This window comes from Peromyscus leucopus, chromosome 23 (assembly GCF_004664715.2).
Source record: "Peromyscus leucopus breed LL Stock chromosome 23, UCI_PerLeu_2.1, whole genome shotgun sequence".
NCBI lineage: Eukaryota > Metazoa > Chordata > Mammalia > Rodentia > Cricetidae > Peromyscus > Peromyscus leucopus.
The window spans coordinates 3680951-3697708 of NC_051082.1; the positions used below are offsets into that span (position 1 = coordinate 3680951).

At 52.3% G+C, this 16758-nt stretch overlaps 1 protein-coding gene across 1 annotated transcript in view; it reads right to left on the reverse strand.

Moving 5' to 3' along the window:
• Positions 1-8532, reverse strand: part of Sgsm1 (small G protein signaling modulator 1) — a 72620-nt gene extending 64088 nt beyond the window's left edge. Inside the window, 2 exon segments of the mRNA XM_037198605.1 lie at positions 8300-8343; positions 8426-8532. Of these exon segments, the coding sequence (XP_037054500.1) occupies positions 8300-8343; positions 8426-8444 (63 nt within the window). The 5' untranslated portion in view covers positions 8445-8532.
• Positions 8533-16758: the final 8226 nt, after the last annotated feature.

Sequence of the window (16758 nt, forward strand, 5' to 3'; positions counted from 1 at the left end):
CAGATGATAGTTCTGGAATCCCCGGCTACAGCTGTACCTGAACCCACTCACCCCAAACTTCCCAAATGCTTGAATCAAGACATCTGCTTTTAGCCCCTTTGCTTTGTAGACTTGGTTTTCTAGCTAGTTTTATGGGGGGTTACTGAAGCTGAAATGGACGGAAGATGGACCTTGCTCCACTGCATTTTGGCTGTGTGACCTTGTCTGTGTTTATTAACCTCTCTGGGCTTCAGTTGTTTTGTCCGTGAGGGGGAGCAGCTGCCTAGTTCACAGAATGGCAGGTTTGTGATTAAAGAAGGAAAACAGTAAAATTCTAGCAGTTTCCATTTGCTGAGCATGGATCCTAATTAAGCATAAATTACTAAACAATGATAATCAGAAGGGAATACATTCTATGACTGAGTATCACTGGGTCTCTAAATTACCATGGCTCTAAGGATCTGGTTTTTTTTTTTTTTTTAATTTTGTTATATTATTTTTTTCAGACAAGTCGTGTAGCCCAGGCTGGCCTCAAATTCACTAGGCTGCTGCAGATGACCTTGAACTCCTGCTCCTCCTGCCTCTACCTCCCCAGTACTGGGATCACCGGCATCCATGCCTGGCTCCCCGTCTGTTTTATTTTTGTTGTGTTTTGTTTTTGAGACAGGGTCTCTCTACATAGCTCTGGCTGCCATGGAACTCACTCTGTAGACCAGGCTTGCCTCAAACTCACAAAAATCTGCCTGCCTCTGCCTCCTGAGTGCTGGGATTAAAGACGTGCGCCACCATACCCAGCTCCATCTGGTGTTTTTACTGTGGTCTTTCTCTGGCCCTTGTATAAATGCCCACAGTCTGTCCTTGAGAAGGAGGAACCAGATTTATTCTCTGAGCTTCTCAGCTATTGAAAGAGAGAGAAAATACCGCTGTCAGCATTCAGAACTCTCAGGGCCCGAGGGCCCAGGAACACACAATTGCGACAGGGTGACGCCCAGGGAGCTTGGCTTCCTCAGGCTGAACACTGCCTCCTGTGGGCTGATGGGAAAACAGAGTGGAGGGGAGACCCCACAATGTCCACCCCAGGACAGGGACACAGCCAGCCAAAGACTCAGCTATTCCACCTCAACTCCTAAGAGAGGGAAGTAGGCTCTGGGACCACAGAGACAGCAAACTTCACTGCATGGGAGCCAGGCTGTCAGGGTGGTCCGTCATCGGAGGGGGTCACACACTACACGAGGGCAGAGCACACTTCGTAAGGGCTCGTGCGTGTGTTGTCGGTTTCGGCTCCAGTGTAAAGGGGAGCGGAGCGTGAAGCCAGGCCCCAGGCTGCGGCATGGACATTTCTATGACCCAAGAAGGGGACTGCCCTGCCATCCCTGTGTCTCCTTAGTGATCGCCCGTAAGACTTGATATTTCATCAACCTCAGGGGACCCGGGGGATGGGGGGGTTGGCCTCGCTGAGCCCCGCCTGAGCGGCTTGTTTCCCGTGATGTCTAATCTGCGGCTCGTATTACATCTTAAACACAGACTTGGCAAATTCAGAGGAGCATAAACAAGGACGAGTGGGTTTTCTGAGTGGGGCGCCAGCCAGATAGATGCTCTGAGGTCTCTGGCTGGCCAACCTCACTCGCCTGGAAAGCTGGAAGAGACGATGGGAGTGGACCAGCCAGCTCTTCACGGAATGCCAGCTACAGCGGGCGGGACAAGGGCTCCGGCTTCCTCACGCCTCCCCGGGAAGACACAGGGTCCCAATGACATTGTTGACCCCGAACTACAACTGTACCTGAACCTGATCACCCCAAACTTCCCAAACCCTTGAACCAAGAAATTCATTTTTAGCCTCCCCCGACTCCCCCTTTTACCGGGTTCTGTAGCCAGCAAATGCTGGCACTGGTGACAAAATGCCCCTGCCCTATCTGCTAGTCTGTGTCAAAACACTCTTGGCAGCTCCTGGAGCCCTTCCTGAGTGGCTGCAGGGAACCCTGGGGGGACAGCACAGGAGATGCAGAAGCCATGCCTCCTGCCACCTCCCCGAAGGGAGCACAGGTAGCAGAGCTGACACAGGTGCCCAATGCTATTCACAGCTCCCAGGAGCCACTGCGTCAGAACTTTGAAAGTCCATCAGATATGGCAGGTGGGCCCATAAGACGGCATTGTCCAAGAGGAGTCTTGCCCTCTGAAGCCCAAATAGGACATACACACTCATGTGCATGCACACACCTGCACACACACACATGTGCATGCACACACATGCACACACACTCATGTGCATTCTCTCTCCTCTCTCTCTCTCTCTCTCTCTCTCTTCTCTGACACACACACACACACACACACACACACACACACACACAATGGCAAACAGTTTCGGAGCCTCTACTTCATGTAGCAGGAGAGTGAAGGATGAGCGGCAGCAGCTCACTCATGAACCACAGCTCACAAAGAACAAGCCAGAAACCTGGACACAGAGGCGCACGCCTTTAACCCCAGCACTCAGGAGACAGAGCTAGGCGGATCTCTGTGAGTTCGAGGCCAGCCTGGTCTACAGACTGAGTTCCGGGATTGCCAGGGCTACATAGTGAGACCCTGTTGAAAGAAAGAAAAGCCAGAGGTTCCTCTTACCTATGTATCCTTGCCACCTGCCCCACATGGGTCTCCTGCAATAAACACTTTCATGTTTTTCTCTGGCTCAAAACTCCACCATGGCTCTCACGTAAGTCAGATTAAATCCCAAGCCTCACTTATCCACAGGTGTGGCAAGCCCCCAGAGTCTGTCTCGGACCTTGTTCCCACTCTCGTCCACTGTTTCAGCTCTACTGACCTCTTCACTATCCTTTGCTTCCAGCTCAAGGACTCTGAACATGCTGGTTGCTTGACCCGTAGGCATCAATGCCCCTCCCTCCCTTTCTCCTTCCTCCTTCCCCCTCTGTCTCTTCCTCCCTTCCCCCTCCCTTCTTTCTTCCCTCCCTCCACCCAAAGATCATCCCATCACAGAGGCCATCCTTGACCACTCTGGCTAGCCCTTCCTTCCATCTCTCCCCTGTCGTATTTTCCTCATAGCACTTGGCACCACCCATAGTGTGTGTGTGTGTGTGTGTGTGTGTGTGTGTGTGTGTGTGTGTGTTCATGTTCACATGCACATGGAGAGGCCAGAAGTGGAGGTCTGCAGTCCTCCTCAGTCCTTTTCCATCTTTCTTTGAAACAGGATCTTTCCGGGGACCTGGAGCTCACCAATTGGCTAGGGCATCTGGCCAGGGAGCTCTGGGGACAGTGCTGGGGATGCTCCTTCGCTCTGCTGTGCCCAGCAAATCTGACGTGGGTGCTGAGGATTCAAACCCAGGCCCCCAGGCTTCCCCAGCAGACGGTTTACCCCGGAGCCGTCTCCGCAGCCCCGCCATCGTTTTCCTCATCCGATCGCGCAGTGACGGTGTGCAGCGGCTCCAGTTTCTTCCCTCATTTCCCAGCTGCACCTTCCTGAACAAGGTTATGGTCCAGGGATGCTCAATAGACATTTGTGGATTGTGAAAGGAGACAACGTGGAAGAGGGAAAGGAGAAGACGTCGTCCTTTCTAGGAGCCGGGAGGCGTCCACCTTGATCGTCATTAGATGCAACTTTCTCAGGAAGCCGGCCCTCCCATGCTCTTAACCGCCTGGCAGTCGGCACACTGGCAGCCCCAGCCCAGTACAAGTCGAGACAAATGCATTTCCCCCACCATCTCCTCCCTTCACACACATCTACCCCTGAGCCGTGCTTCCAGAGACTGAAGATCATAGCTAGAACCACTGCCGTCTGTTCTAAGCAGGAGTCTTCCGGTGGTGATGGTGGTGGTGTCAGGTGGTGATGGAGGGGCTGGGGTGGAAGTGGCGGTGATGGTGATGACAGTGGTGGTGTGGGAGCGACAGTGAGAGGTGACAGAAGTGGTGGTTAAGTGGGGTGTGGGTGGAGATGATGGCAGCCACGTAAGGGCTTGATGGAGATGATGGTGGCCATCGCAAGGGCTTGATGGAGATGATGGCGGCCACGTGAGGGCTGGATGGAGATGATGGCGGCCACGTGAAGGGCTTGATGGAGATGATGGCGGCCACGTGAGGGCTGGATGGAGATGATGGCGGCCATGGCAAGGGCTTGATGGAGAGGACAGTGACTGTGACGATGACAGTGGGGGTGGAGATGGTAGAGGGTTGTGGTGATGTAGGTAACGATAATGATGGGGTGGTGTGGATGGTGGTAGTGAGGATGGCGGCATGGGTGGTGATTTATTTATTGGTGGTGATATGGTGATGGGGTGATGATGGTGGGGATGGGTGGTGGAGATGATCATGGCGATGATGTCGATGTGGGTAGTAGGGGTGGTGGTGGTAGGGGGCGTAGATGATCACAGTGATTGATGATGGTAGGTGGATGAAGATGCTGCTGCTGCTGCTGCTGCTGCTGCTGACAGTGGTGGGGTGGTGTAGATGATGGTGTAGATTGACAGTGGGGGTGGTGGAGTGATGGAGATGATCATGGTGATGGTGGGGGTGGAGGTGATGGTGGGGGTGGTAGTGTAGTGGGGGTGGAGTGCTGGAAATGATCATAGTGATGATGATGATGCAGGGGGTGGGGATGACGACGCTGGCATACGGGGGTGTCTCGTGTACCGCAGGATGTTAAGCATCACCCATGGCCTCTTCCTGCAGATGCCGGGAGCTCCCACAGCTGTTACAACCAAAACATTTCCAGACACGGCCGGATGTCCCCTGGGGCAGAGCTGCGCACTGACACTAACACGTATTAACGCCTGGGTTTGGTTCGAGGCTTGCACCGTGACCTTCAAGGCTTGCACGGTGACCTGCAAGCGCTATCTGGCAACTGTTCTGAGGTGGCCAAGCTTGTCCTCGGTCCTTCATCAGAACTGCCAGGTTAGAATGAAACCCAAGTGTCTCCATGGCAACGTCACTCCGGTCCCTCATCTTCCTTTAGCACGTCCCCCTTTTCTTTCATCCCAGCTTCCACTTCAGAGCTGGGGGGTGGGGTGTGCCCCCCCCAGACACAGCTCAGCAGCTGTGAGGATGGCTTGACAGGACAGCCCCTCCCCCCACACCCCACCACAGCTAACTGCAGCTCCCCCCCCTCCCCGAAAGGACCCATCTCTTTCCAGGGGTCTCCACTGCCGCCCACAAGCCCCTGCTTTCTCCTCTCCAATCAAGAGGCCTCCTGGCAGCAGCCAGAGGCAGGAAAACAAGGCAGTTAGTCACTTAGCTTCCGTTATCAACCTGGATCACGTGGCTGGCTCTTTTAATGGCTGTTGTCATGGCAATGGGAAGCCAGTCCCTGCTTGCTCTGGGAACCAAAACAAAATTAAGGGGTGGCGGCAGAGAGGGGAAGGCAAGCCGGGAGGGGAGGGAGGGAGTCAGCTCAGAGCTGGCGGCCTTCGCTGGAGAAAACAGCATCCCTTTGACACTGACTCAGCCCCGGGGGGTGGGGGGGGGAGAGCAGGTGAACATGGTGGACGCTTACACATAGTCTATTCTGCCCACTGGGCCTTTTTCATCCCCTATTGCGACAAAATGGTCACCTAGACACTGGCAAAGACAAAGACAGATGCTTCTGGGGGGGGGGGGGGCGTGTGATTGACAAGTCATCGCAGTACCACATCCTGCAAGCTGGCAGATGTTTTTGTTCAGTGCCGGGGCCTGTGTTATGGTCTTGCTATGCCAAGACCTCACGTGCCTCCTGGAATCCTTTTCTGTTTCACTGCTGGGTCTGCCAGGGTCTGTCTCCTCCTGAAGAATGTCTCCCCAGGAGGCCAGAGGACCTCTGTCCTGGTCACTGCAGTGCCTATCTGTACCCTCTGTAGTGAATGAACTCAGGACTGGACTCCAGCTCTGGTTGGACTTGGGGCTCCTTCCTGACCCACACGATGGGTGTTGAGTCCTGACTGCTCCCAAGGCTGGCTCTGGACGGAACTCCCAGCCACACAGCTGTTTGGCTGTCTAGGAAAGTCCTCTGTCACCTCTTCCAGGAGGAAGAGGGAGGCTGTGGCACATCGGGGTGTGGCTCATCTGAACCCAGGAGAGTAGGGGCAGAGAAGACTCGATGATCAGATTTTTAGGCAAATTTCTCCCTATCCCTCTAGAGCTGGGAGGTGGGCAAAGGAAGCTGTGGACAGAGGGGTAAAGTTACGGGGCTAAGTGGAGACCCCGAAGGTTGCAGCCTTCCTCCTGATCCCCTGCACTGGGTCTGCATCCTTCAAACACGGCCTCCTGCTTCCGGCCACGCTATACCCAGCAGCGTAATGGGAATCATGTCACCCATGTAAAGAGCTTGGATGACCGGGGTGGGAGGGGGGAGATTAACCTAATTCTGGACCTTCTGGACTGGGTGCTGAAGAAGCCACTTCCCTCCTGTGAGTCCCAGTTCTGCAGCCGCCATTTTCACAGGGTTGTTCCGTCTGCAGGGCACGGCACGTAAAAGCCCCTGACGGAAGCTCGGATCCACCGAGTGACCGTCCCCAGAGTGACCGTCCTCCATAAGTAAGATTTAGAAAAAACTGAGCAGTTTACGACTGTGCACCCTGTTCAATAATATGCTGCCTCCAGCAATGGACTGTCCTCGCCTGTCTCGGGGCAAGAAGGGCCCACTCCACGCAGGCTCAAGTCAAGAAGGTGACTCACTCCAAACCTAGGGGTCCCCAGGATCGAGGAAATCAAGCAGACTTGTGGTCACAGGACTGGGGGCAACATCCCCAGAGACTTTCTAGGAGCATGCGCTGGACTGATGAGGACAGACCCGGGACGTGGGGTGCCCGCGCGCGTTCTTCTGCAGAGGGGGAAATGGAATCCTAGTGAGTTATGAAGGACTTTGAGGGAGCTGGTGGCACAGCTGGACTAGGGTGTCTCCTAATTTCCCCCGAGGCCTTGCTCACCCTCTCTTCATTCTTTGGTCAACCGTTTGGCTAACAAAGAGGGTCACGCCAGGCTGTAACAGCCAAGGAGCGTGCTTTCCATCCAGGTCTGAGCAAAAAGGAGCTACAGTCTTCCCACATCTAACCCAAGGGCTCTAAGACCTTTCCTCTGAAGGGCAGGAGTGTGAGTGTGTGGGGTTGGGGTCCGGATAGGTACGCGTCTCACGTCTTCAAACAGGTCTTTACAAAGACTGAGCCTAAAAACTTCTAGGTCTTTCTGAGGGACCTCCCCGACCATCTATCTAACACATCACCTCATCTAGATAATTCTAGAATCTGCAACCAGCCCTGGAGCTGGTTCTTTAAAAAAAAAAAAAAAAAAAAAAAAGAACATGCTACACACAGAGACACACCCACGATCCCCAAGAGGAAGGAGGCTCCAGCAACAGGTCCCAGCCTCCAGCTGCCCAGGTGGCTGCCACCAGGAAGGGAGGGCCTCCTGGGTGGCACCCCTAACGTACACACACACACACACACACACACACACACACACACACATACACATGCTCAGGAAGCAAGGGACAGACTCCAGCCTGGCTCTTAGATTCTCAGCCAAGCAAGGTCTTGGGAGAAGAACCCCAAGATGAAGATGAGGCTGTATGTGTGTGTGTGTGTTGGGAGGGGAGGATGGGCCAAAGGATAGGGCGGAGACAAAAATGGGTAGGGCAACACCACACCACACGCACACACATTCAATCTTACACACTCACACAAACACACCTATGTAGACTCACACAAGCACAATATAAAGACCCTCCTTGGTCTCTCCAGGTAAATGCACATGTGTTTCCCATACACATATGCACAGCCGCGTCGTGTCCTGGGCCACACTCATCTACACCTGCAGGCCCATAGACATCCAAACTGCCACCTCAGCCTTCCAAACTCTTCTACTCCCAGGGCCTGGGAGGTCACGCCTGGGCTCCCAGCTCCCCTAGGAGGCAGACAGCGATCCCGTGTGTGCATGGTAGGCATTCAAGTGGAGGGCACCTGCCCTGTGACCCCTGCAGGTTCTCCCAGACAGAGGCCCTGGTACCTAGAGGTGGCTCCAAGGACTGAGCATCTGGGGTGAGGTAGAGCGACAGCTTCATGGTCCAAAATTGAACCTCTCCCTTGCCCCAACCCTGGAAAGAATCCGCATCACTAACGAGGAGCCCCACATCACCTACCCCACCCCAAGAGTGAGAACCACCCACCTGCTCCTCCACAAGGGAAGGTCCCACCTAGACTCCTTCCGTTCCCCACACCTGGAGAGTCTCACACCTTGAAACACCCCAGCTCTCCAGGGGCCCCAACCCCCTTCCCCTGACCAGCCATGCACAGCCACCGCCAGCCGGGTGCCCGCAATGGCCCTGTCACCCTGGGGTGGCTGCCCCTACCTCCTTCTTCACGGTGCGCAGCAGCCTCTGGCGGGTCTCGGCCTCTGCGGGACAAGCAGGGAAGCGCGGTGAGCGGCGCCGAGGCCATGGGGCCTGGCCGCCCTCCCGCCGCCCGCCCGTGCTTACCCGCAGGGACAGAAGCCATGGCTCGTGCTGGTCGGTGGCCGGTGCGTCCCGGCTCCGCGCCGGCTGCAACCGCGAGGGGCGGGGCTGGCGGCAGATGAATGACAGCCCAGGACGTGGACGTCAGACCCTCCCACCCGTCCGCCCCGCCCGCGCGCGCGAGAGAGAGCTCAGCGCCGCCTCCTGGACAAACTACAGCAGACAGCTTCCTGGCAGGTCTCCTCCAGGACAGCATCCTCACCCCTGTCTCTTCCAGGGCATCCGCACCATTCCCCAGCCTCCTCCAGGACACACACCATCCTCACAGGCCTCCTCCAGGGCATCAGCATCATCCCGCGCCAAGCTGCCAAGGGTAACCTAAGATGGGGCGCCGGGGTCCACACCCTGTGTCTCCATCCATGCATATTTAAAATGGGGCAAAGCCAGACGTGGGGGCACGCATCTGTCATCTCGTCAATGGGGAGACTGAGGCAGGGGGCTCAGCCTGGGCTACATGGTCCTGCCTCCATGATAATTCATCCTGTATAAAGTGGGTATCCGCTCTAGAGTGATCTGATAATCAAGCAAGATATTTGATATGTAATTTTCAACACAGACCGGAGAAAAAAGGCGTGGCGGCCATAAAGGGTAGCTACTGCTGCGGCTTCATAGGCTCCTTTGCCCCCTTCCTTTTTTAGACTCTGCTGAGATACACTGGCTCTCCCCTGGAAGAGGCCAGCCTCTTGAGTGGCCCCCTCCCCTATACCGGGAACTAGGGTTCAGTTCTTTAGATTTCCACTCCGGCACAAAGCTCCTGTCAGCCAGGATCTCTAGCTCTGGGTAGGACAAAGGTTTGTTCCACACCAGACCTTCACCAGCTACCTCCTAAATCCCAGATGGCAGCCTCCAGAATGCAAATCAGGTCCACAAATCTTCACCGAGCACCTACAACGTGCCGGGTCACAGGGTTGGGGAGTTTGGAGCAAAGGAGACGGACACATAGCTGTGGCACTCGGACGGTAGACAAATGTCTGAGTGAGCGACAGTGAGCCGGAAGGTTCTGGAGAGGAGTACTCACAGGAGAGGTACCACTGAGTGGACTGCCACATGAAACAGGGAAGCTGTGTTTTCTCACTGAGCAAAGAGGAAAAGGAGGAGGCTGGGGGAAGAAGAGCCCTTGAGGTGAAGGAATAGCAAGATTACAGGCCCTGAAGTTGGGGTGTGCCTGCCCGGATGACAGCCCGGAAGGAGGTCAGTGGCACGGGGTGGCAAAGCAAGATGGACCGTGATACAAATGGGCCAAGACCCTGTAGGCTCTTGGAGGCCGATAAACTGAATCGACAATGTCTCCACCCCGAGCCTCCATCCAGAAGAACCAGGGGAAAGCCCAGGGCTTGTAGCAATGGCCCCAAGAGCTCCTCTTAGGTGTGGCGGTAAGTTTTCAGTCACAAGTCTCCCCTCACCCTCTCCAGTGAGCTGTGCTTGGTGCCTCCAGGATGCCAGAGAATGGGAAATAAGACCTTGACCAAAAATAATAATAATAATAATAAAAATAAAAAATAAGTTTAACTGAGGACTTACTATGGGCCGAGCTCTGGTGGCATAAGCTCACCGATTCCCTGCCTCCACTCTCCAAGATCCTCACACCCAGAAAGCCAATCCCAAACCTTGGGAGAGTTTTCTTCAGGTCCATACGGCAAGCAAGCAACAGCAGAAAGTCATGGACCAGGTCCTCACTGGGGCATGCTAAGTAGACCAGGGTGAGTGGGAACTGGGTGCTTAACCCTCAATCTAAAAACATCAAATCAGAGGTTTCTCTTCTCTGCGCCAAGCCCTGCAAAGCTTCTTGGGCTGACCCTCGAGGACATAGAATGTTCCTCTAGTATAAACGGTTATCTAGCTCCATAGTAGTAGGCATGGAGGGGACCAGGCATGGCCTTGGGTCTGAATCTGGAGACTGACATCCTGTCCTACTTAGGGTTACTATCACTGTGATGAAACACCATGACCAAAAGCAAATTGGGGAGGAAAGGGTTTATTTGGCTTACACTTCCACATCACTGAAAGAGGTCAGGGCAGGAACCTGGAGGCAGGAGCTGATGCAGAGGCCATGGAGGGGAGCTGCTTGCTGGCTTGTTCCTCATGGCTTGCTCAGCCTGGTTTCTGATAGAACTCAGGACCACCAGCCCAGGGGTGGCCTCACCTACAGTGGGCTGGACCCTCCCCCATCAATCACTAATTAAGAAAATGCCCTACAGGCTGTGTGCCGCTCCATCTTATGGAGACATTTTCTCAATTGAGTCTCCCCCGTCTCTGGTGTTTATACCTTGGGCCAAGTTGACATAAAATTAGCCAGCACAACTGACCCCTTGTCAACGTGACACACACACACACACACACACACACACACACACACACACACACCACTGTGAGGCACAACCTTTCCTTTCTTGTTCATCCACAAGAGCACACATTAACATGAACACCACAATGTGAAATATCCCAAGTCTCTCAAGTCCCTCGGTCTTTACAAATGCAAGCATTTAAAATTCAGTCTATTTAAGAACCCGCAGCCTCTTTTAGAACCTAAAATCTCTTTTAAAATTCAGGCTTTCAACTGTAGGCTCCATAAAACCAAAAAATAAAGTTTCTCACTTCAAGAGGGAAGAGCCAGGGCACAGTCACAACCGGAACAAAGCAGAACCAAACTCTAACTGTGCCAATAATTCACTGTCTAGTGTCTGGGATTCACTCACCACCTTCTGGCCTCCTCCAAGGGGCCTGGGTCACTTCTCCGGCTCCGCGCTCTGCAGCACACACAGCTTGTCTTCTAGGCCCACTCCACAGCTGCTGTTCTTGGTGGTCGTCCACGGTACTGGCGTCTCCAAAACGCCGGGGTCTCTGCCGCAACTGGACAGCACTTTCACCAATGGCCTCTCCTGGGCTCTCTTCAGGGACTCCAGCCCCGCCACACAGTGCCAAGCCTCAGCTGCTCTCCATGGCCCCTCAAGTCTTCAAAACCAGCATCACCTGGGTGACTCTTCCATGACCAAGTTCAGCTGCCAGCACGAGGTGCAACCTTGGCTGCCTCTGAACACAGCTTCAGTGTGCTGACCCCTGAGGAGACCCTTCCCAGAAAAGACTTCATCTCAGGGATGCTGGTCTCAATCACAGCTGATTCTTCAGCCCCCGAGGACCAGACACCACAGGATCTTAATTCAAAATAACAGCTGGCCCCGACAGAGTCTTTGCTTCCCTCTGACACATCACGAGCCAGGTCTCCATCATCCGCACTGCTCTCAACATTCTTATCTTCCAAGCTCCTCAGAACAGCTCACGGAGCTCTCAACACTCAATGGCTTTTCTAGTCCAATGTTCCAAAGTCCTTCCACAATCCTCTCCCAAACATGGTCAAGTCTGTCACAGCAACACCCCACCATTGCTGGTACTGACTGTCTTCTGTTGGTCATGGTGTTTATCACAGCAGTAGTAACTAACCTAAGTTGGGGAGGAAAAGGCTTATTTGGCTCACACTTCCCTATCACTGTTCATCATTGAAATAAGTCAGGACAGGAACTCAAGCAGGGCAGGGATCTGGAGGCAGGCGCTGATGCAGAGGCCATGGAAGGGAGCTGCTTACTGGCTTGTTCCCCGTGGCTTGCTCAGCCTGCTTTTTTATAGAACCCAGGACCACCAGCCCAGGGATGGCTCCACCCACAGTGGGCTGGGCCCTCACCCATTGACCAATTAAGAAAATGCCCTGCGGCGTGATCTTATGGAGGCGTTTTTTGTTTGTTTTTTTTTTCAAGGCGTTTTCTTAATTGAGGCTCCCTCCTCTCTGAGGACTGTGGCTTGTGTCGTTGACATAACAGTACCCAGCTCACACCTTCCCGGAAGCTGGAGAACCTTTAGGAAAGCTTCCTCATAGCCCAGAGACTTCTCCGGGGCCCCACGGAGCAGTTGGCGACAGGAGCCCATGTCTGCAGCGCCCTCTAGAGAGGAACATGGGCATTGCGTTCAGCATTAACGAGAGGCGCTTCCACCCAACAGGAAGGAGCTCCTTGCTGTCTCGGTCCCGTCGCACAGAGCATGGTCTCGCAATTCACAACAGCTGCGACTTGCTGATGAGACCAACACCGTGCCGCGAATGCCACGCACGTTGTCTCCTACAAGCTGCCAACCAACTCCACGCAGGGTCCTCCAGAGAAAGCCTGTAAGACCCACGGCAGAGAGCACGGGAGGCCGACTGCAGGGTGAGGCAGGAGTTCTCAGGGCGGAGGAACCCCAGTTAGCTTGCCTCGCTGCCGGGGTGGGTACTCTAAGGTGCACGCAGACAGGAGCAGGTCGGGCATTCCTCGGAGCCGTGCTAGGTAACATGGATACTAGACTCCACGGGGCCGGAAGCTGGCCGCCTTCCCTAGTGTGGGCGAGCCTTGTGCAAGCAGCTGGAGACCTGGAGTGGGGAACATGGCAGAGGAACATGACTCAGGCAAGGACAATTGAATTTTTTTTTTTTTGGCATTGGATTTGAACCAGAATTTTGGCCCTTCATGGGTGCCAGCTTGTCAAACACGGATTGGAGCTGAGCCACCACCAGCCTGCCCCCATCTCCAGGTCGCTAGCCACAGAGCTTGGACACCTCAGCTTCCACTGGTGTGTGAGCTGATGTTTACCAGTCTCTCTTCACGTCCGTGTATGTGGGGTCTGCCTCTGCAGGTCGCCCCACCTGTGAATTTAACCAACTGTGGATAACAAAGAATTGACCACGGCCGCTTCTGTGCTGAACACGCGGGAGCTGTCTTCTCATTATTATTTCTTAAGCGGTACTGTCCAGCGTCTACCACATGCCATTCACACTGCTTTAAGTGTTAGAGATCACGTAGAGACGACAAGGGATATACAGGAGGGTGTGTGCACAGAACCTACACAGGTATGATGCCAGCCATACAAGGGACGGGAGCGCCGAGGATTTGGTATTTGTAAACACACCTGGAACCCATTTGCTGTGGATCCCGAGGATGGCTGTATATTTGTACGAGTATATATTACATGTATACATTGCACATACACACATGGAGATGTGTGCACCTCATCTGTTTCTCTGGAGAAGACAGATTAATACAGTTGTCACTCAATATCAATTCCCTTCTCCCTCTTTCTAAAAAAAAAAAAAAAAAGCCATTTGTCCTGGTGTTGTCCTCTGTCTTGGACACCTGCTTCAAAGGAGCCACTTCCCACCCCAGGCAGGTCCTGATCGGCCTAAGTCAATCACCACGTCCTGTTTCCTCTGCTAGTAATTAGTCTATTCATTAATTTACCAGATTTCCCTATTCACTAGTATTATGGCTCTTTTATGATTAGTTGTTTATTTACATTCGCATGTGATGTGCAGTGCAAGCAAGAGGCATAGGAGAACGTTGTAGAATGTCTGCTAGATAATGTAATCTTCATTCTTATATTAATTTATAAATTAAAATATGATAAAATAGATAACTTGACTCTCCATAACGCTGTTGTAGTGTTTAAATTAAATTAAATGATCTAGTATTTTTCTCATGTTTATATGATACTCCATGGGCACCGTCTGGGCTAGAGGCCAGGTGGAACTTATTGTTGTGTTGCAATATATTGAATAAGGCGCTGACCCTTGCGTGTACTGCACGAGGAAGTGTCTGGTAGTGAGAGATCCGCCAGCCAGGGAATGCTGGATACAGATAGGTGACAAGCCCACGTGTATGTCGAGACTGACATGTTTCGGTGTGCTAATAGAATAATAAGACGGCTAGAGATCGCAGGCACGTGGACAAGTCACAGTTGTGCTGGCAGAATGCTTGCGCTAACGAATACACTCTGGAGTGCTCCTGTCTCATACTCGATATCTGTCCTCTTTACTACATTCTATATGAAGGCTGCGCGAGTCTGAAGTACGACTGACTGGTCATTGAACAGGTCAGCAGAGAGACGCCCTTTCGTCACACATCGCCCTCGCACAGTACTCAATACCTCTGTGACATATACGTAACTCTGATATAAGGCATAAAAGGGGTGAGGGGCTCTCACTCTTTACTATGTATATATGGTGTGGTGTGCTGAAGCGATTCATGTTAATTATGCTCTGAATATCAGTAGATTCATAACTCGGGTGCATAGAAAGCATTGGTGCTAGTGAGCCTTGGCTTAAACAAGAGCCATGAACAAGTTCTGTACATGAGATTCAGGGAAGTTTGTTTCTTGCCGCAGTCTGCTTCCTTAAACTAGTGACATATCTGATTCGGCTCCATCCTAACTTTTCCCTCTGGCTTTTCCATTCTCTTTGACTTCTGTAACATATACTATAAGACTTTGTTGCACCTAGGTGGCATAGTTAGCGATAGGCTATGGTAATAGAGAGATAGTGGCGCGCCGTGCGCTTCGGTTCCTGTGCCGGTGCAGAGAGTGGAAGTCATCTATTGACTTGTGTTATGGACATTTTAGATCGCTCCTTCTCTCTTAGAGAGAGAGATAATAATCTCGAGCCATTGAGATATCTCATTGTATAGAGCACTAGCCAGAGCAGATACCTACGCTCCTTCATCCCTGCCTTGCTAGAGAGCCTTGGCTGATTCATGAGCAGCATCTATATAGACACTCGGTCAGGGGATATAAGTTGTAAGATTACATTGACGAACAGTAGTACAACGCGTTAAATCAAAGAGTCTCGACATATGCAATACGTAAAACAAAAGATAAGACATCGATTGAAAATAAACAACTAACAGCGTAATAGTACACTAATGCTAGTTGTGAACTAGTAGACTTAAGGGTGCGCACAACTCTAGAGAGAGGATCGACTTCAAGGTTCTCTCGATAGGGGCTTGATTCTATGGGAGCTGGTATTAGGCTGATTCTTAGCAAAAGGATCTGTGCTTGCAGTGTAGCTATACGAAGTTTGTGCGGAGGCCTGCCGCCTTAGCCTCAAAGGCGTACTAGTTTGAGTTAAAACTAGTGTGATATAACCATGTTTCGCTCAGGTGTTTCAATAGAACAGGGGGAAGAATAATTAGGGGTTAGAGGGCCGAGTACAGTTGCAGATCCCATACAAACGTAGGTAAAAGACACAGTAGACTTAATTTCTGTGTTTACAAATGTGAGTGGCCATGGCTGAGGGTCTTTTTACTTAATCTAAGCGACATTGTTTTCTGATACAGTGTTTTATATATTTATGAGGAATATACATTTTCCATAATGGGATCTTATGGTTGTGTGGTGCCCGCCCTCGAAGTATGTATGGTGTAACGAACACAGGATTTTAGCGGTCGTTTGGTGGTGGGACGTCGCTTTCGGAGTCAGAAGAGTCATGCTAGGTTCTCCTTGCTCGTGGAGACGCGTTGATGAAAGATACCATATATGTTATGTTTGTTCTTGTCCCCACAAATCCACTGCTTGGCTGTGATTGGGGTACAGCACGCATGATTCGGTGATGGCCGATCAGTGCGGACTTCTCTGCATTCCCAGCCACACAACACCCGCACTTAGCCGCGTCTGACCTAGAGAGTCAGTCGCTTCCTCACTTTGTCGACTCCTATATGCATAGCTGCTCACTTGTTAAATCATGTGTTGTTGTGTTATGCAGTACTCAGTCTCCTTCCCGGTGAGCGCTGTGCATCCTCTGTGGTGTGTGTGGTGGTTGTGTGTTTTCGCCGCTGACTAATTATTGCTGCCTTACGTGTCAGTAGGACCTGATAATACTTGAGGTGTGTTATCTATGTGCTCACCATGCTAGAAGATGAGTAGTTTTAAATATAAGGAAGTGGTATTATTGGAGCTATCTAGGTGTGTCATCATCGTTCCGTATGGCAGATCATGGAAAAGACTACTATGGATCTCCATAAAAGTTTCAACGTGCTCTGCAGAAGGAAGCATGGGTTTACTGTGCGAGCATTTATCACTACTTCAGCTTAGGTGCATACACCTGGCACAGATCATGGCATTGGTCGTGCAGCGCGTCACTGTTCGTCTGCATTTCGCATGCCTTTCTCTGGTTATAAGCATAGCCTAGCGCGGGCACTTACTATCTCCTAACGTGGTGTGTGCCCAGAGGACATTACACTTGGTCGATGTCGCACGTGGATAGTGTCTGTGATAGTGCATGGTTGACTGCTCGCTCATGGAGCTCCATGCTCAACATTCACGACAACGAACTCAGCGCGACGACAGGCCACGCTGCGCTGAGAAGCTTTTATTATTCTATATAGTGGGATGGTGCTCTCTCAGCTTCTTCTCCAATACTACGATGCCTGTCTCTTTTTCTATAAAAATAGTGAATCACAAAAAATAAATACAAGGACATAAGGAGCGTGGCCGTGACGGTAGCCAGG